General features: G+C 40.1%; 1 protein-coding gene across 2 annotated transcripts; it reads left to right on the top strand.

Annotated features, from left to right (window-relative positions):
* Positions 1–5562: 5562 nt before the first annotated feature.
* cdhr5b (cadherin-related family member 5b) lies at positions 5563–18033 on the top strand. Of its 2 annotated transcripts, XM_061893686.1 has the most exons (15): positions 5563–5718; positions 8445–8614; positions 8681–8737; positions 9416–9505; positions 9572–9664; positions 9762–9863; positions 9970–10155; positions 10303–10393; positions 10464–10561; positions 10671–10874; positions 11010–11120; positions 11195–11261; positions 14273–14545; positions 14837–15012; positions 17047–18033. In XM_061893686.1, the coding sequence occupies exons 1-15, from the start codon at positions 5637–5639 to the stop codon at positions 17548–17550; spliced, it is 2304 nt and encodes a 767-aa protein (XP_061749670.1). In that variant the 5' UTR covers positions 5563–5636; the 3' UTR covers positions 17551–18033. The 2 variants fall into 2 exon arrangements, with proteins under 2 accessions (XP_061749670.1, XP_061749671.1); XM_061893687.1 differs by lacking the exon at positions 14273–14545 and having other exon boundaries at positions 5564–5718.
* Positions 18034–19836: the final 1803 nt, after the last annotated feature.

Raw genomic sequence — 19836 nt, 5'->3', positions numbered from 1 at the left:
GTTTGTCATTCACTCTTCCTGCTTGATGTTGTTTACTCGTGGACCCTGCTCTTTAAGGACAAGACCGTAGACTATGACGTCATGTGGCCTGTCAAAATAAAATAAGAAGGGGTGTCCAATTAAATAAAAATAATAAAGATTTTTTCAAAACATTTTTTTACCTCTGGCTCACCGCAAGTTTGGTCCGGGGCACCCAAAAGGATATCAGTCATAAAAATGTAAAAAATAAGTAATATATTATCCATCCATCCATTTCCTACCGCTTGTCCCTTTAGGGGTCGCGGGAGGGTGCTGGAGTATATCTCAGCTGCATTCGGGCGGAAGGCGTCGTACACCTGGACAAGTCGCCATCTCTTCATATAATTTTTTTTAAATTAAAAAAGCTAAATTCTCTGGATCAACCTTAATTAAATCTATCGACATAATGCCTTTTATGTTTTTTAAATGTTTTATATACTTTTGGTCAAAACCCTCTTTTTATTGCAAACACATTAAAAATGTAATATTCCCCATAAAATTTGTTTTAAAGCGGAATATTTGTTGTGAAGTAATTGCTGCCTTAAATATGTCAATAATTTATAGCACTGATTTTAATTTTTTTTTTAAAACACACTAAAATTCTTAAAAGTGTTCAAGTTAAGTCATAACAATTTATTTGATTTTATTTTTATTTTTTTTACTTTAACACTTACGTTTTTATTTTTCTATATTTTTTGTTTTTGTTTTATGTCCTTTTTATCAAATACTTAGTTTTTTCATGTCAAACGCATAAAATATGCAATCCAAATTTTTCCACTAATATATATTTAAAGTGAAATATTTGATGTAAAGTATTTGGACCCAGAATGTGTCAATAATTAATAACAACTTTGATTTTAATTCATTACTATTTAAATGATAAACTATTAATAAGTTTAATAAACTGTTAAAATAACCACACAAGAATTCTGGAGGATCTAAAAGGGTCCCCACTCATAAAAGTGTTAAAAATAGGTCATCATTTTTTTTCTCCATTATCACATCGATTACATACATTTTATTATATATTTTTTGTTTTATGGTCCTTTTGACGAATTAAACTTATTTTTTTCATATGGCAAAAACATAAAATATGCAATATTTTCCCCCAAAAATGTTCAAAGTGTAATATTTGATGTGAAGTAATTGGATACCTGAATATGTCAATAATTAATTACAACATTCATTATTAATTAAAATAATTATAATAATCACACAAAAATTCTGGAGGATCCAAACGGGTTCCACTCATAAAAGTGTTAAAAGTAAGACGTACATTTTTTTCCCATTATTGCATCGATTATTAATTTTTTATTTAAAAAAAAAAAATGTATGCTTCTTTTGACAAAGAAAATTAAGTTCTTTCATTTGTCAAAAACACAAAATATGCAATATTTTCCCCCCAAAAATTTGAAAATGTAGTATTTGATGTGAAGTAATTGGAGCCTTAAATATGACAATAAATCATAATAAAACATTTTTTATTTTTTTTAGATGACTCAAAAAAAAAAAAAAAACACCCACCAAAATTCTCGGGGATCCAAAAGGGTCCCACTCATAAAAGTGTTAAAAATTGGTCATCATTTTTTTTCCCGATTATCACATCGATTATATACATTTCATTATATATATTTTGTTTTTTTTTGTTTTATGGTCCTTTTGACAAATGAAATGCCTTTTCTTAATACGGCAAAAACATAAAATATGCAATATTTTCCCCCAAAAATGTTCAAAGTGTAATATTTGATGTGAAGTAATTGGAGCCCTGAATATGTCAATAATTCATTACAACATTCTTTATTATTACAACAAATTAAAATAATCATACAAAAATTCTGGAGGATCTAAAAGGGTTCCACTCATAAAAGTGTTAAAAGTAAGACATACATTTTTTTCCCTTTACTGCATCGATTATTTTTTATTTTTCTAATGCTTCTTTTGACAAAGAAAAATGAGTTTTTTCATATGTCAAAAACACAAAATATGTAATACTTTCCCCCAAATTTTTTTAAAGTGTAATATTTTATGTGAAGTAATTGAAGCCTTAAATATGTCAATAATTCATAACAACATTGATTTTATTTTTTTTAAATGACTTTAAAAAAAACATCCCACTAAAATTCTCGGGGATCCAAAAGGGTCCCACTCATAAAAGTGCTAAAAATAGGTCATAATTTTTTCCCCATTATCACATAAATTATATATTTTTTTCTATTTTTGTTTGTTCATTTTATGCTCCTTTTGACAATTGAAACTTATTTTCTTTCTATGGCAAAAACATAAAATATGCAATATTTTCCCCCAAAATTTCCAAAGTGTGATATTTGATATGTAGTAATTGGAGCCCTGAATATGTCAATAATTCATTACAACATTCATTATTATTAAAACAATTTAAAATAATCATACAAAAATTCTGGAGGATCCAAAAGGGTTCCACTCATAAAAGTGTTAAAAGTAAGACATAATTTTTTTCCCATTATTGCATCGATTATTTTTTTTTTTTTTTTTTAACGCTTCTTATGACAAAGAAAATTTTGTTTTTTCATATGTCAAAAACACAAAATATGCAATACTTATCCCAAAAAATGTTCAAAGTGTAATATTTGATGTGAAGTAATTGGAGCCTTAAATATGTCAATAATTCACAACAACATTGGTTTAATTTTTTTTAAATGACTTTAAAAACCCAAAAATAAAACGTCCCACTAAAATTCACAGGGATCCAAAAGGGTCCTACTCATAAAAGTATTAAAAATAAGTCATAATTATCTTTTCCCGTTATTGCCATCCATCCATCAATTATATATATATATATATATATATATATATATATATATATATATATATATATTTGTTTTTGTTTTTGTTTCATGCTCCTTTTGACACAGAAAAGTTTGTTTTTTTATACGGCAAAAACACAAAATATGCAATATTTTCCCACCAAAATGTTCAAAGTGTAATATTTGATAAGTAATTGCCGCCTTAAACATGTCAGTAATTAATAACAACAGAGCCTTTATTCACGTTTTTATTTTTTAATGACTTTTAAAAGATTAAAAAAACATCCCACTAAAATTCTCGGGGATCTAAAAGGCTCCCACTCATGAAAGTGTTAAAATTAAGTCATACATTTTATTTTTTTTACTTTAACACTTCAGATATATCCGTCAATTGCGAGTAGTTTTTTTTTTAAATAATTTTTTGGTTTGCTTTTTCATGGCAAACACACAAAATATGCAATATTTTCCCCAAAAAAATATGTCAAAGTGTAATATTTGATTGAAAATTTGAATATGTAAGTAATTCATTACAACATTGATTTTAGCTCATTATAATTAATAAAAATAATAATCACAAAAATTCTGGAGGATCCAAAACGGTTCCACTCATAAAAGTGTTAAAAATAAGTCATACATTTTTGTTCCCCATTATCGCTATCCATCTATCCAATATATATATTTTTAGTATTTTTTCATATTTTTGTTTGTTTGTTTTATGCTATTTTTGACAAAGAAAACGTCGTTTTTTTATATGGCAATATTTGCCTCCTTTAGTCCAAGATTTTTTTTAATTTTTTTTAATGACCTTTTAAAAAACAAAACATTCCACTAAAATTCTTGGGGATCCAAAAGGGTCCGACTCATAAAAGTGTTATAAAATAAGTCATATTTTTTTTATTTCCCATTTTCGCGTAGATTATATATATTTTTTAGTATTTTTTCTTTTTTTTTTTGTTGGTTTTATGCTCCTTTTGACAAAGAAAACTTTGTTTTTTATATGGCAAAAACAAAAAATATGCAAAATTTCCCCCTTTAGCCTAAGATTTAAAAACATTTTTTTTTTTTTGTCTGTGACTTAAAAAAAAAAAACATCCCACTAAAATTCTCGGGGTTCTAAAAGGGTTCCACTCATTAAAGTGTTATGATTAAGTCATACATTTTTTTTTTTTACTTTAACGCTTCAGATATATCCGTCAATTGTAAGTTGTTGTTGTTTTTTTAATAATATTTTGGTTTGCTTTTTCATGCCAAACACAAAATATGTAATATTTTCCCCCCAATATATATCAAACTGTAATATTTGATGTGAAATAATTTAAACCTTGAATATGTAAATAATTCATTACAACATTGATTTTAGTTCATTTTAATGAAAAAATAATAATAATCACACAAAAATTCTGGAGGATCCAAAAGGGTCCCACTCATAAAAATGTTAAAAATAAGTCATCCATTTTAGTTCCCCATTATCGCTTATCCATCTATCCATCATATTTTTTTAGTATTTTTTCATATTTTTGTTTTATGCTCCTTTTGACAAAGAAAACATATTTTCTTAATATGGCAAAAACACAAAATATGCAATATTTCTCTCCTTTAGCCGAAGATTTTTTTAAAATTTTTTTTAATGGCTTTAAAAAAATAAATAAACTTCCCACTAAAATTCTTGGGGATCCAAAAGGGTCCCACTCATAAAAGTGTTAAAATTAGGTCATTCATTTTATTTTTTCACTTTAAAGTTTCAGATCTATCCGTCGATTGTAAGTTTTGATTAAAAAAAAAATTTTGTTTAGTTTTTTTTTCATGACAAACAAACAAAATATGCAATATATACCCCCCGAAATACTTCAAAGTGTAATATTTGATGTGAAATAAATGGATCTTAAATATGTCGATAATTCACAACAACATTGATTTTTATAAATTATTATATTTTAAGCAAAGACAGTTTTTTTAATTAGAGTCAACATTAAATTTTTTTTATTGTTACATATCACCTGTTTGATCTTTTGTATCCACTTTTTTTAATCATTTTTTTCTAATAGTATTTTTAGAATGTGTCCTATGGGCCGTTAAAAAAATGGCAACAATTTGGACACCTCTGTGCTGAGTTAGCATGTTAACAGGTATCATTTGCCAAGTAACAAAATATTTGACACTGAGATGTATACCTGCAAATAAACAAACAAAAAAAAGCTAAGATGCTAACAGTACTACGCTAAAAATACCATTCTTACTCTTAGCATTAGTGAAATACCAACATATATTACACTGATGTGTATACCTGCTAGATTAGCTAAAATTTTTTTTTTTAAAAGCATGCTAATGTTAGCATGCTAAAATGCTAACTGTAACGTGTAGTACCAAGTTCCTGGAACTTTAAATACACAGACATAGTTCCTTCACGGCCTGTGCAAAGAGCGCACATAAATCTGTTGCTCGATGACTAAAATAATCGATAACTTTAGCTCGACAATAGAACGATATCGGTAATTATCGTGATACACACATAATCGATATCAATAAAACCGGAATCAAAGTGACATTTGAAATAATATATTTTTCTCCTAGTCCCTTCCTTTGTCATAAGTCATAGAAAACATCAAGAATTATCGATATTGGTCGATATAAAACAGTGGTATCGTGATACAGTACATCTGCAAAGTCCATTTTTTTTTACCGCCGGCATTAAAGCGTCTTGACGCTTATATGGCTCCGGGCAAACATGTGCACGTCACGCGTTTTATTGCAGGGAAAAGTCCAGAGCGCTCGTAAAGCTGATAAGCCGAGGACACATCCAGAGAGACGGACCAGACCAGGACAACTTGAGGAGTCATGTATGTCGTTCCTGCGAAGACATTCTTGGTATGGCTGCTTCTCGGCGGTCTGCTTGTAAGGACCACCCAGACCCAGGACAGTGAGTACTCGTCTATTTCTTCGGACTAGTGACAGAATGTCTCTAGAGGAAGGTTCTGGCGTCCTCGTTCTTAGGATTTTGTACCGACTGTAGTGGTTCCTGTTATCTCAGAAGGTCTTGGACCGCACTCGTCAAGCAGCTCCGAGTCTTCCTATATTCATGTCCTTCTATGGTTGAAAGGTTCCGTCTACCATCCGGCTGACAAAATAACCTGTGACAGACTTTGGACTTGGCTGATAATAAACTTGTTTGAGAAGAACGAAAGCTATTGAAGTAATCAAAACATCAAAGTCAAACATCTTTGAATTTGGGTCAATCTGAAGTTTCCCTCTTGCCGGTCCCCACTTTGTCTTAACCCTTCCCCTCGGATCTTAGAATCTGGTGCCCTGAAAATAACGTCCCTAGGAATTCGGACCTCAAATCAGATGCAACAAATGTTTGTTTACATTTGTTGTCCCGTCGTTGATTTCTGACATCGTTTCTAGCATCTTAGATCTCAGTATTTAGTGAGGTACCCGAGCTCCCTTGGTTTCTAGGGATGTGCAGACCTAAAACTTGGTCCTTCTCCTTTAGCCGACGGAGGAATGGGACACCACTGGATTGACGTGAAAGTGCAAAACCGAGTGTTGAGGGCTAAGAGACGGGGAAAGGTGAGAATTCGGATTGAGCCTTGAACTTGACCCAAAACCAGTGAAGTTGGCATGTTGTCCATCCATCCATCCATCCATCCATTTTCTACTGCTTGTTACTTTTTGGAGTGGCGGGGGGTGGCTGCAGGAGCCTATCTCAGCTGCATTCGGGCGGTGGGCGGGGTACACCCTGGACAAGTCGCCACCTCATCGCGGGGCGTTGGCACGTTGTGTAAATGGTAAATAAAAACAGAATACAATGATTTGCAAATCCTTTTCAACTTATATTCAATTGAATAGACTGCAAAGACAAGATCCTAAATGTTCACACTGAGAATCATTTTTTTTTTTTTTTGCAAATAGATTAGATTAGATTAGATAGTACTTTATTTATTCCTTCAGGAGAGTTCCTTCCGGAAAATTACAATTTTCAGCACAGTCCTAAATAATCATTAACTTAGAATTTAATGGCAGCAACACATTGAAAAGAAGTTGTCACAGAGGCATTTTTACCACTTTGTTGCATGGCCTTTCCTTTTAACAACACTCAGTAAACGTTTGGGAACTGAGGAGACACATTTCTGAGTGGAATTATTTCCCATTCTTGCTTGATGTACAGCTTAAGTTGTTCAACAATCCGGGGTCTTTGTTGTGGTATTTTAGGCTTCATAATGCGCCACACATTTTTAATGGAGACAGGTCTGGACTACAGGCAGGCCAGTCTAGTACCCACATTCTTTTACTATGAAGCCACGCTGTTGTAACACGTGACTTGGCATTGTCTTGCTGAAATAAGCAGGGGCGTCCATGATAACGTTGCTTGGATGACAACATATGTTGCTCACAAAACCTGTATGTACCTTTCAGCATTAATGGTGCCTTCACAGATGTGTAAGTTACCCATGCCTTGGGCACTAATGCACCCCCGTACCATCACAGATGCTGGCTTTTGAACTTTGCACCTATAACAGTCCGGATGGCTCTTTTCCTCTTCCTCGTCCACAATTACCAAAAGCAATTTCAAATGTGGACTCGTCAGACCACAGAATGCATCAGTCCATCTTAGATGAGCTCAGGCCCAGCGAAGCCGGCGGCGCTTCTGGGTGTTGTTGATAAATGGCTTTGTCTTTGCATAGTAGAGTTATAACTTGCACTTACAGGTGTAGCGACCAACTGTAGTTACTGAACAGTGGTTTTCTGAAGTGTTCCTGAGCCCATGTGGTAATATCCTTTACACACTGATGCCTCTTTTTGATGCAGTACCGCCTGAGGGATCCAAGGTCATGGGCATTCAATGTCATTTCTCCAGATTCTCTGAAGCTTTTAATGAAATTAGGGACCGTAGATGGTGAAATCCCGAAATGTCTTGCAATAGCTGGTTGAGAAATGTTGTTCTTAAACTGTTGGACAATTTGCTCACGCATTTGTTCACAAAGTGGTGACCTTCGCCCCATCCTTGTTTGTGAATGACCGAGCCTTTCATGTAAGCTGCTTTTGTACCCAATTTATGGCACCCACCTCTTCCCAATTAGCCCGTTTACCCGTGGGACGATCCAAACAAGTGTTTGATGAGCATTCCTCAACTTTCTCAGTCTTTTTTGCTACTTGAGTCAGTTTTTTGAAACACATTGCAGGCATGAAACTCCCAAATGAGCTAATATTTGCAAAAAAAAAAAAAACAAAGTTTACCAGTTTGAACGTTAAATATCTTGTCTTTGCAGTCTATTCAATTGAATATAAGTTGGAAAGGATTTGCAAATCATTGTATTCTGTTTTTATTTAGCATTTACATAACGTGCCAACTTCACTGGTTTTGGAGTTTGTAGTAGCCATTGATCTTGGACACCATTCATCAGTCAAGATGGCGCCAGTTGCAAATGACAGATTGCTTCCTTTGTAGGCTGCATTTGAAGACCTAATCCTAAAACTGCTCGCATGTAGACACCTCGCCTAGCGTGAACGATGTAATGGGAAGGGTGGACTTGGCATGACTTCATCAACCGTCTTTATCACTTAAACCGGGCTGACTGAAGGGTGCGGAATAGAGGACCAAGAAAACCGTACTGATACAAGTATTTCATCCGGGTCTTCTACCAGTCTGTGATGCTCGTGAAACGGTGAGCATCAAAGAGAACAACCTCGTGGGAGACCTTGTGGAGACGATCAGACTCAACGAAATCGTAACCCTCTCGTTGGTAACTTCCTCCGACAACTCCTTCACTCTGAACGGCAACCAGCTGTTGGCTGCCAAAGTTCTGGACTACGAGGTAAGCCACGGCTAGGGGGGCTGCCACCGGCCGGGACTCAAGCTTACACTTTGGGTTTGTTTGCAGACTTCCAAAAGTCATGCGGTCAAGTTGGTGTGCTTGCAAGGAGGCACGGGTTTGCAGGTAAGCCACTTCCAGCATTGACCAAGTCCACAAATGTATGCAGGAAGAATACCTGGAATGTTTGTGTCGTTGTCTTAACGGACCACATTGCCATGCAACATAATCAAAGTCCAATGCCAAAGTGACTTTTCAGGGGCGTTGTGGTCTTTGAAGTTGTTCCTTAGAATCTGATGAAGGCTCAGTCGACTTCTGTCATCCATGCTTCTTTAAAAGCAGCTGAAACTGCCAAAGGTCCCTCTCGAGATTCTCGTTGAGGGTCCACAGGAGCTGAATGAGGTTCTTACATGACAGTTTTTGATGTCAAAACGAGGGTTTTGTAACGGAAGCCAGACAGTGTGGCTGGGCCCGGTGTACGTTGGTAAGCCTCACTCCCTGACAACTTCAAAGAGCAATGCTGGCTATCGAGATGATAGCTCAGGCTCGGGCTCGTTTCTCATGCCGGTGACCAAGGTTCAAGTCCCGGGCGGAGCAGAACGCTTAAAGCCAGGGACCGAACCAAGTGGGTAAGAGCTTGACAAAACAAAGTTGTAGGGATAAGGTCCAAAGGTTCCTCAGTAGATAAGTAGAGGTCCTGGGTTTTTGAGAATGCTTTTAGAGGTTTTGTTTTTACTCTTTAAGTTGAGTTTCGGGAGTATCAATGAAATTATGAAGTAACACAAGTTGTATGCCTTTTTACAGCTCACCATCGTCATTGTTATAATCGTGGTTAATGTGAACGACAACCCGCCAACATTCGGAGCAAACACTTACCCGATCAATGTCAACGAGGTAAGCCTCTGATCACTAAACATCATTCATGTTTCGTTGAATTTGAAGTTCATGTTTCTTTCTCAGCTCATTCCTGTAAACACGCCTATTAATGAACAATTTCCAGCCACTGACAAGGACGAGAACACGGAGCTCTTCTACACGCTGGTGTCAAAAACCGTACGTTGTTGTTTTTGATCACACTCCTCCCTCAGTTACTAGGAGGTTAAGAGTGTTAAGCTTTGGATTTTAGTCACCCTGTTTGATGTTTCTGTAGAACTACTTTAGACTGGAGTCACCCACCAACCCAGGACTCGTCATCCAGAATGTTCTGGACTATGACAAAGTCCAACGTGCCGAGATGGTCTTGTATGCCCAGGTGAGGAAGTCTCACTGCTTTTTTTCCTGCTAACTGCTCTCAAAGTTTGTTCAATGAGCTGAGACGACTTTGGCTAAGACTACAAATCCCGTTCTTGTTTTGCTAGGACACACCCTTGGCAGAATCTGGTGGCAAGGAGTCTTTCACCGCTACCACCACCATCCAAGTCACCGTCATTGATGTGGACAACAGGCCGCCTTGGTTCCGGCCTTGCACTGTACACATAATAGCTGGAGCCACCATCTGCCAGAGTGCCGGCTACACCAGTCGAGTAGTCTTAAATGAAATGGAGGTGAGTCGCTCTCAGAAAACCACCCAACTACAAAATACCATAGCATGCCAATCAAAGAACAAGCATTCAGTTTCACATCGGACTTAGATCTTAGATCCGAGGGTCTCAACTAAGGTTTATATCCTCCTGTGTTACTCCTCACACCAGGCTGAACCGTTAACTTTGAAGCCGGGTCCGCTTTACGCCATTGATGGTGACACTGGGATCAATGAAGCCATAAGATACTCATTCCTGAGCGGTAAGGTGATTCCATTCTTGTTAGTACTTTTCAAACCAATGACTGGGGGCTCGGGGTCTATGGCTCACAGGAAACGAAGATGGCCTGTTTGAGATTAACCCAATCACTGGCAACATCAGCATGTCGAGGGCGGCTGATGTGGTGGAGCCGATCTCTCTCACAGTTGTGGTGACGAATGAACACTCACCAGCTTTTTTTAAAACACAAACTGGCTTTCGGGTTTGTGACAGAGTCAAGCATTCAGTTTTATCGTTTTTTTTGTTTGTTTCTCTACCAGGCCGCTCAGACACCAAGCAGCTCTCAATTTTCAACCACCAGCCTCACCATCAGCGTCCAGGTAAAGAGCCTCCACCGTCCACAGTTTCAGAAGGTTGAGTACGAGGGTGTGGTGTCTTCAGTTGGCGCCATGGCAACAGACCCAGCAAACAAGGACGAGCCACTGAGGCTCGTTGCCTTGGACGAGGACTACGCGACTATGGGGGTAAAACAAGGACTTCACACATTTCCTACTACCTCAGTTTTTGTCTGTGCAGATCCATCCAGGTCATATATTTCCCAAAAGGATGAACTGATAAACTCACGTGTATCTCTGATCCTTCCATTCTTGCCACCCTAGGGTATTAACCCCAACGTGGTCTACCACGTTAAAGGAAGTGACGACTTCTCCGTTATCAATGGCTACTTATTTATGACCAAGAACCTACCAGAGGCCCAATTAGCTCTACAGGTGAGTTTGTTTTTACTTTCAAATGAGTTAGAATAACAGGTGCATACCTCAAAAAAAAAAACCTCAACCTGCAGGTGGAGGCGGTGGACACTTCTAATGACGAGAAGGCAACAGCACAGCTCTCAGTGGAGGTGAAATCAGGTACGAAACAAAGCTCTAACGGGAGGTCAACCATCCATTATTGTCAGGTTGTGGTTAGAGGCATCAAGTAAGCTGTCCACCGACCATGCCATCAAAATCTTAGTCCTCTAAATCGACGGGAACACTGATTCCTCAAAGTATACGAAAGAACTGCAACTGGTAGAGTGCTACATAGTCCTGTGGTTGGTTATTCAGAAATACATGTTTTTCAACTCAGTCTTAGGACAGCTCTTGGAACAAGAACTTTAAAAAGCAATTTAGTCCGAATCTACATTAGAACTCTGTTGGTAGGTGTCTGCGGCTGGTCATCAAAGTCATTATAGTCTCAGGGCACGCAATCGGTCTCAACTGGACTGTTTGGTTTGTCCTAGAAGACGATTCGCCTCTCATTCGAGTAGACTCCATCATTTCATCTTTATAGATGTAAATAGGTCAGATCTAGTCTTAGACTTAGATTGTTCACATCTAGTGTTAGATTGTTCAAATTTAGTCTGAGACTAGGATTGTTCACATCTAGTCTTAGATTTGGATTGGTCAGATCTAGTCCAAGGTTTGGATTGGTCACATCTAGTCTTAGATTGGTCAAATCTAGTCTGAGACTAGGATTGTTCACATCTAGTTTTAGATTTAGATTGGTCAGATCTAGTCTAAGGTTTGGATTGGTCACATCTAGTCTTGGATTTGTCAAATTTAGTCTGAGACTTAGATTTCTCACATTGAGTCTTAGATTTAGATTGGTCAGATCTAGTCCAAGGCTTAGAATGGTCACATCTAGTATCTGACTTAGATTGTTCACAGCTAGTCTTAGACTTAGATTGGTCACATCTAGTCTTAGACTTAGATTGTTCACATTTAGTCTTAGATTGTTCACATTTAGTCTGAGACTGAGATTGCTCACATCTAGTCTTAGATTTAGATTTTTCAGATGTAGTCTAAGGCTTAGATTGGTCACATGTAGTCTAAAGGCTTAGATTGGTCACATCTAGTCTAAGGCTTAGATTGGTCACATCTAGTCCAAGGCTTAGATTGGTCACATCTAGTCCAAGGCTTAGATTGGTCACATCTAGTCTTAGACTTAGATTGGTCATATCTAGTCATAGACTTTGATTTGTCACATCTAGTGTTAAATTTCAATTGGTCAGATCTCGCCCAAGGTTTAGATTGGTCACATCTAGTCTTATACTCAGATTGGTCACATCTAGTGTTAGATTTAGATTGGCCAGATCTCGTCTTGTACTCAGATTGGTCACATCTGGTGTTATATTTAGATTAGTCAGATCTAGTCTAAGGTTTAGATTGGTCACATCTAGTCGTATACATAAATTGGGCACATTCAGTCTTGGATTGGCCAAATCTAGTCTGAGACTGAGATTGTTCACAACCAGTCTTAGATTTAGATTGGGTAAAATCGAGTCTAAGACTTAGATAAATCACATCTAAACTTAGACTTAGATTGGTCACATCTAGTCTTAGATTGGTCAAATCTGGTCTGAAACTAAGACTGCTCACATCTAGTCTTAGATTTGGATTAGTCACATCTAGTTTTAGAGTTAGATTTGTCATATCTAGTCTAAGGCTTAGATTGGTCACATCTAGTCGTATACGTAAATTGGTCACATTTAGTCTTGGATTGGTCAAATCTAATCTGAGACTGCTCACAACTAGTCTTAGATTTAGATTGGGTAAGATCGAAACTAAGAATTAGATTGATCACATCTAGACTTGGACTTAGATCGGTCACATCTAGTCTTAGATTGGTCAAATCTAGTCTGAAACTAAGACTGCTCACATTTAGTCTTAGATTTGGATTGATCACATCTAGTCTTAGAGTTAGATTTGTCACATCTAGTCTTGGACTTAGATTGGTCGCATCTGGGCGGTAGAGCAGCCGTGTCAGCAACTTGAGGGTTGCAGGTTCGATTCCCGCTTCCGCCATCCTAGTCACTGCCGTTGTGTCCTTGGGCAAGACACTTTACCCACCTGCTCCCAGTGCCACCCACACTGGTTTAAATGTAACTTAGATATTGGGTTTCACTATGTAAAGCGCTTTGAGTCACTAGAGAAAAGCGCTATATAAATATAATTCACTACTCTTTGGATTGGTCAAATCTAGTCAGAGACTGATATTGCTCACACCTAGTCTTGGATTTATATTGGTCAAATCTAGTCTAAGGCTTAGATTGGTCACATCTAGTTTTAGACTTAGCTTGGTCACATGTACTATTGGGATTTTATTGGTGACATCTAGTATTAGACTTAGATTGGTCACATCTAGCTTTATATGTAGGTTGGTCACATCTAGTTTTGGATTGGTCAAATCTAGTCTGAGACTGAGATTGCTCACATTTAGTATTGGACTTAGATTGGTCACAACTAGTCTGATGATGTCTTCTGGGACAAACCGAACAGTCCAATGGCGATCGATGGATTGCTGAGAATATGTCTGTGGGTCTATTCTTCCCACGCTCCGATTCTCAGTTTTAAACAGGATGGGGTTTTTCTTTGGTTTATGCTGACGGGGCCACAATCCAGTCGGACAAGGGGTGTCACCATTTCGTTCCCGAATCAAAATCACTCCAGAGGAATCCTGCATCCATTTACTTTATCACCTAATCCCAGGATCACAAGGGGAGTGTGGAGTCTACTACAGTTTACGTTGGCTTTACCCAGAACTGAACATATCGGTAGCAGGGGTTCCAGAGGAGTTATGATGACATAAAATCAGTTTGGACCACTTTAACCACAACAAGGATCACCTTTTGTGTCCATGTCGAGAAATTCTCTTAAAAAATATATAAGAAGAAGATGATGAGAAGAAAATATTGTAAAATGAAGACCAAACTCACATGGCATTTGAGGAAAGTAGGGAAGTAGGAAGCTCATGTTGACATACCTCATCGTTACAAAACAAGACAGCTTTACTCTTGGCAAGGACTTGGAGGATGGTGACTCTCCCTGTGCTCAGAAGCTTGGCCAACAGCATTAAGCCTGAACATGTGCTCTCCTCTCAGGTCTCACCACCACAGCTTTGCCTTTGAGCACCACCGACATCATAACCACTGAAGAAGCGGTGTCCACCCCTCACCCCACTACTCCCACCGACGGCAGCATCTCCACTGCCAGCTCGACCACGGACTCCAGTATGTCCACTGAGGGCACCAGTCTAACAACTAGTGTCAGCCCGACTAGCCAAAGCTTCATGTCCACCACAGACCCTTTGGACACGGGTCCAACCACTAATCCCAGCTTGACCAGTGAAGGGAGCACGGCTCACCCTCACACAGGTGTTCACATGTTTTGTCTCACTCGAGAGGTGGTGCCCCACTAAGCAAGACATCCTTATTGTTATAAAATTCATACCACACATAGTTTTCAAAATGTATTCAAGAGCTGCCCAGACTTTAAAGTGACCAACCACAGGACGTTGCTAAGTAGATCAATCTTAAAATAGAACTAACTTTCCAATCTTGTCCACATTTTGCTCATGTCACACAGTCTTTGGGCAGGTTCAACTTCGTCTGGAATCATGGATGTCTTGTCCCAATCTGAAAAAAGTTCTGATATTGTTTCTCCAGAGGTGGTGAAGATCCCTTCAGGGGATTTTAGAACAGAAGACATGGCGGCACTAGGCGCCACGCTGGGAATTCTTCTCTTTGTCTGTCTCGTGGTCATCGGGATGCTTGTCTGCCGCCTTCAGAGGGGTAAATCCGACTGGAGGAAAATCCATGAAGCCAATGTGTTCCGAAGCTCTGTGAGTACAATTATGCCTTGTTTCCACCAAACGGTACAGCCGGTTTGGTACGCTAAACATTTTTTGGACAACTTCATTACAAAAGGTAGTCAAATGGTATGCTTCACCTGTAGGGGCGGACCAACTGTAACAGGGGCCAGCCAGTGTGGCTATGCCAGGTGTACCTTAGTAAACCTCACTCCCTGACAACTACTAGAGTAGTCCAGCCTGGCAGCCAGCTCTGCCTTATAGTTCAGCGCTCAGCATATTGGCCTCTCACAGGAATGACCAGGGTTTGCGTCGCTGTGCCAAATTGGATAAAGACACGGGCTGGACCAGCTGGGTACATTGGTGCCGTGACCCGGATGAGAATGAGGTGTAGGGGGATGGCTGTAACAGGGGCCAGCTGTACGTTAGTAAACCTCACTGCCTGACTTAACCGAACGACCAGGGTTCTCATCCCTCTGTGGAATTGTATAAAGGCAAGGGGCTGAACCAGCTGGGTACATTGGTGCCGTGACCTGGATGAGAGTGAGGTGTAGAGGGGTGGCTATAACAGGGGCCAGGTGTACAGCCGTAAACCTCACTACTCGATTTAGCTGGTGGACCAGGGTTTGCGTCCACCTGCAGAATGGGATATAGGCACGGGGCTGAACCAGTTGGGCAGATTGGTGGTGGGACCCGGATGAGAGTGAGGTGTAGGGGGGAAGGTGTAACAGGGGCCTGGTGTACATTAGTAAACCTCACTGCCCGACTTAGCCGGGCAACCAGGGTTTGCGTCCCCCTGCGGAATGTGATAAAGGCACGTGGCTGAACCAGCTGGGCAGATCGGTGGTGGAACCTGGATGAGAGTGAGGTGTAGGGGGGAAGGTGTAACAGGGGCCAGGTGTACATTAGTAAACCTCACAGACTGACTTGGCCGGAAGACCAGGGTTCGGGTCCCCCTGCGGAATGGGATAAAGGTACGGGGCTGAACCAGCTGGGCAGATTGGTGGGGGGACCCAGATGAGAGTGAGGTGTAGAGGGGTGGCTGTAACAGAGGCCAGGTGTGCAACCGTAAACCTCACTGCCCGACTTAGCCGGTGGACCAGGGTTTGCGTCCACCTGCGGAATGGGATATAGGCACGGGGCTGAACCAGCTGGGCAGATTGGTGGTGGGACCTTGATGAGAGTGAGGTGTAGGGGGGAAGGTGTATCAGGGGCCAGGTGTACATTAGTAAACCTCACTGCCTGACTTAGCCGGAAGACCAGGGTATGCATCCGCCTGCGAAATGGGATATAGGCATGAGGCTGAACCAGCTGGGTACATTGGTGCCGTGACCCGGATAAGAGTGAGGTGTAGGGGGATGGCTGTAACATGGGCCAGGTGTACGTTAGTAAACCTCACTGCCTGACTTAACCGAACGACCAGTGTTCTCATCCCTCTGTGGAATGGTATAAAGGCATGGAGCTGAACCAGCTGAGTACATTGGTGCCATGACCTGGATGAGAGTGAGGTGTAGATGGGTGGCTATAATAGGGGCCAGGTGTACAGTAGTAAACCTCACTGCCCGACTTAGCCGGGCAACCAGGGTTTGCGTCCCCCTGCAGAATGGGATAAAGGCACGGGGCTGAACCAGCTGGGCAGATTGGTGGTGGGACATGAGAGTGAGGTGTAGGGGGCCAGGTGTACATTAGTAAACCTCACTGCCTGATTTAGCCGGAAGACCAGGGTATGCATCCGCCTGCGGAATGGGATAAAGGCACGAGGCTGAACCTGCTGGGTACTTCGATGCCGTGCTCCAGATGTGAGTGAAGTGTAGAGTGGTGAGTGTAAGAGGGGCCAGGTGTACGTTAGTAAACCTCACTCCCTGACAACTTCAAGAGTAGTGCTGGCTAAAAGCACGAGCTGGCAGCTCAGTGGTAAGCACACTCGCCGCTTACACAAACGACCAGGGTTTGCGCCCCCGTCAGGAATGGCATAAAGGAACAGATTACTGTACCGTTAGGTGGAAAGTTGGCTAAAATCTATTAGTTGCGTGATTTTTTTTTTTACCTTTCTTGCTGTTTCCACAGCTGGGCCAAGGCTTAGGAGGCCAGAAGGAGGGCATCCAGTACACCAACGAGGCTTTCGAGCACGATGAAGACGGAGGCAGCGTAGGCTCAGGGGGTCCAGACGTTGTAGTGGGAGAGGAGATTCAAGGAGGAAGTGCCGGTTTTGCCCTCAAGTCTTCCGCAGCACTGAGCAGCCTCCTGGATGATGACCTCAGCCTGACAGGCTCCGACAAGGCCGACAGCGAAAAGGAGGTGAAGCCCATCCTGACCAAGGAGCGGCGCATGGAGGAGGGCTACAAGGCGGTCTGGTTCAAGGAAGACATCGACCCCAACGCTAAGGAGGAGGTGGTCATCATCCCGGACAGCAGGGAGGACGACAGCGAGGAAGAGGACGACGACCCCACCCCAACTAAAAGCTCCAAAGTGGGCTTCACCGAGGCCGACATGGACAGTGGACTCGGGGTGAAAATTGACGACCCGGCGGAAGACTCTGAGGGAGACGAAGTCCTGGACGTTGATCTGTGAGCGCAAGGAGGGCGCAGCAGGAAACGGCCACAATAAAAGCTGATGACTCGTCAGCCGAGTCCTTATCGAGCACGAATCAAAAAGTCTTTGTCATTAAATAGCCTCTGCTGATAGGACGCCATTTTAGGCAACCAGCTGATGTGTTGAAGTCCAATCGAACTAGCAAAGTTTGCTGTCAGGGAAGCAGGAGGTGAGGCACTTATGCTCTTTTTTTTCGCCTTATTTAAGGTTCTAGTAGAGTGTAAAAACATGTTGACTTTATATGCTTAACTGTGTTTCATTGTATCCTTTACTTGTATTTACAATCCGTAGTAAACATAGTCTAAACATCGCAAAATGCCACAAATTAAGTCAGCCATTTAGAATATTCCACTCCCAATACTTGCTGTAATTCCCGTAGATTGACATCACTGTAGTAACGCTTCTTTCTGCACTTTGACCATATTATTAGATCAGTCATTCTGGAAATACGTAAAAATTAAAAATACATTTTTTTTAAAAGAGATGTGCTGTCGAGTGTGGTGAATTCCATTTTCTTATACAATTGTGAGCTAGCATGTATTTCTATTTGGTCACAGAATCCTGCTAAAGAAATATGCCTTTAGATTACTTAAGGTGCAGAAGCCCATTACAGTTTGTCCAAAGAGTGGGGGCCCCTTGCCCCCAGGACATTGGGGAACTTAAAAAGATAGCAGCAGTTGGATGAAGTACTGGCTGTCCAGAGTCGAGACCCAGGATGGACCGCTCGTCGGGACCCAGGATGGACCGCTCGCCTGTATCGGTTGGGGACATCTGTACGCTGCTGATCCGCCTCCGCTTGAGATGGTCTCCTGTGGACGGGACTCTCGCTGCTGTCTTGGATCCGCTTGAACTGAACTCTCGCGGCTGTGTTGGAGCCACTATGGATTGAACTTTCACAGTATCATGTTAGACCCGCTTGACATCCATTGCTTTCGGTCCCCTAGAGGGGGGGGTGGGGGGGGGGGGGGTTGCCCACATCTGAGGTCCTCTCCAAGGTTTCTCATAGTCAGCATTGTCACTGCCGTCCCACTGGATGTGAATTCTCCCTGCCCACTGGGTGTGAGTTTTCCTTGCCCTTTTGTGGGTTCTTCCGAGGATGTTGTAGTCGTGATGATTTGTGCAGTCCTTTGAGACATTTGTGATTTGGGGCTATATAAATAAACATTGATTGATTGATTGATTGATTGATTGGATCTTCCGAAGAAGTGTAAACACAATAACGACAACTGGTAAGAGCCCCCACCGGTAGGAGTAGATATCAGTGGTTGGCGGTCACCCCACTCCATTGAGCGAAGTGACAACGCCCAGGTGTTTCCCCCAGGACATTGGAGAACTTAAAGAATAGCAACAGTTGGATTTTAGGAAGAAGTGTAAACACAATAACATAGCCTATGTTTATGGAAACATAGGCCATAAAAATCTCTCATCTTAGATGATGGCGCCACGGTTTGTAGGTTTGGACAAAAAAATAGCTAAAAAGCTACCATAAAATATTAGCATATTTTCAAGATGGCGCCATGATTTTTAGGTTTAAACATAAAAAAAATGAGCTAAAAAGCTGGCATAAAATGTTAGCATACTTCCAAGATCGCAACATGATCTTTAGGTTTAAACATAAAAAAAATTGCTGAAAAACTACCATAAAATATTACCATATTTTCAAGATCGCGTCATGATCTTTAGGTTTAAACATAAAAATTGAGCTAAAAAGCTAGCATAAAATGTCAGTCTACTTCCAAGATGGCAACATGATTTTTAGGTTTTAACATAATACATTTTCAAGAAAAAATCTACTATAAAATGTTTGCATATTTCCACAATGGTGCCATGATTTTATAAGTTTAAACATAAAATAAATTGCTAAAAAGCTGCCATAAAGAGTCAGCATATTTCCAAGATAGCGCCATGATTTTTAGGTTAAAAAAAAAAAGCTAAAAGCTAGCATAAAATGTTAGCATACTTCCAAGATAGCGACATAATTTTTAGGTTAAAATAAAATAGCTAAAAGCTAGCATAAAATGTTAGCATAGTTCCAAGATCGCGACATGATCTTTAGGTTTAAACATAAAAAATTTGCTAAAAAACTACCATAAAATATTAGCATATTTTCAATATCGCGTCATGATCTTTAGGTTTAAACATTAAAATTGAGTTCAAAAGCTAGCATAAAATGTTAGTCTACTTCCATGTTGGCGACATGATTTTTAGGTTTTAACATAATCATTTTCTAAAAAAAAAACTACCATAAAATGTTTGCATATTTCC

The sequence above is a fragment of the Nerophis ophidion genome, linkage group LG03 (assembly GCF_033978795.1).
Source record: "Nerophis ophidion isolate RoL-2023_Sa linkage group LG03, RoL_Noph_v1.0, whole genome shotgun sequence".
NCBI classification, from domain to species: Eukaryota; Metazoa; Chordata; class Actinopteri; order Syngnathiformes; family Syngnathidae; genus Nerophis; species Nerophis ophidion.
The sequence above is the reverse complement of the archived record's forward strand: the minus strand, read 5'-3'. Positions and strand labels throughout refer to the sequence as shown.

Bases quoted from the DNA above. Each gene is read 5' to 3' on its own strand.
- cdhr5b (XM_061893686.1), top strand. From the start codon at position 5,637: ATGTATGTCGTTCCTGCGAAGACATTCTTGGTATGGCTGCTTCTCGGC. The intron at 10,562-10,670 runs GTGACGAATGAA...TTTCTCTACCAG, and splicing joins CGATCTCTCTCACAGTTGTG to GCCGCTCAGACACCAAGCAG. The intron at 11,121-11,194 runs GTGAGTTTGTTT...CTCAACCTGCAG, and splicing joins AGGCCCAATTAGCTCTACAG to GTGGAGGCGGTGGACACTTC.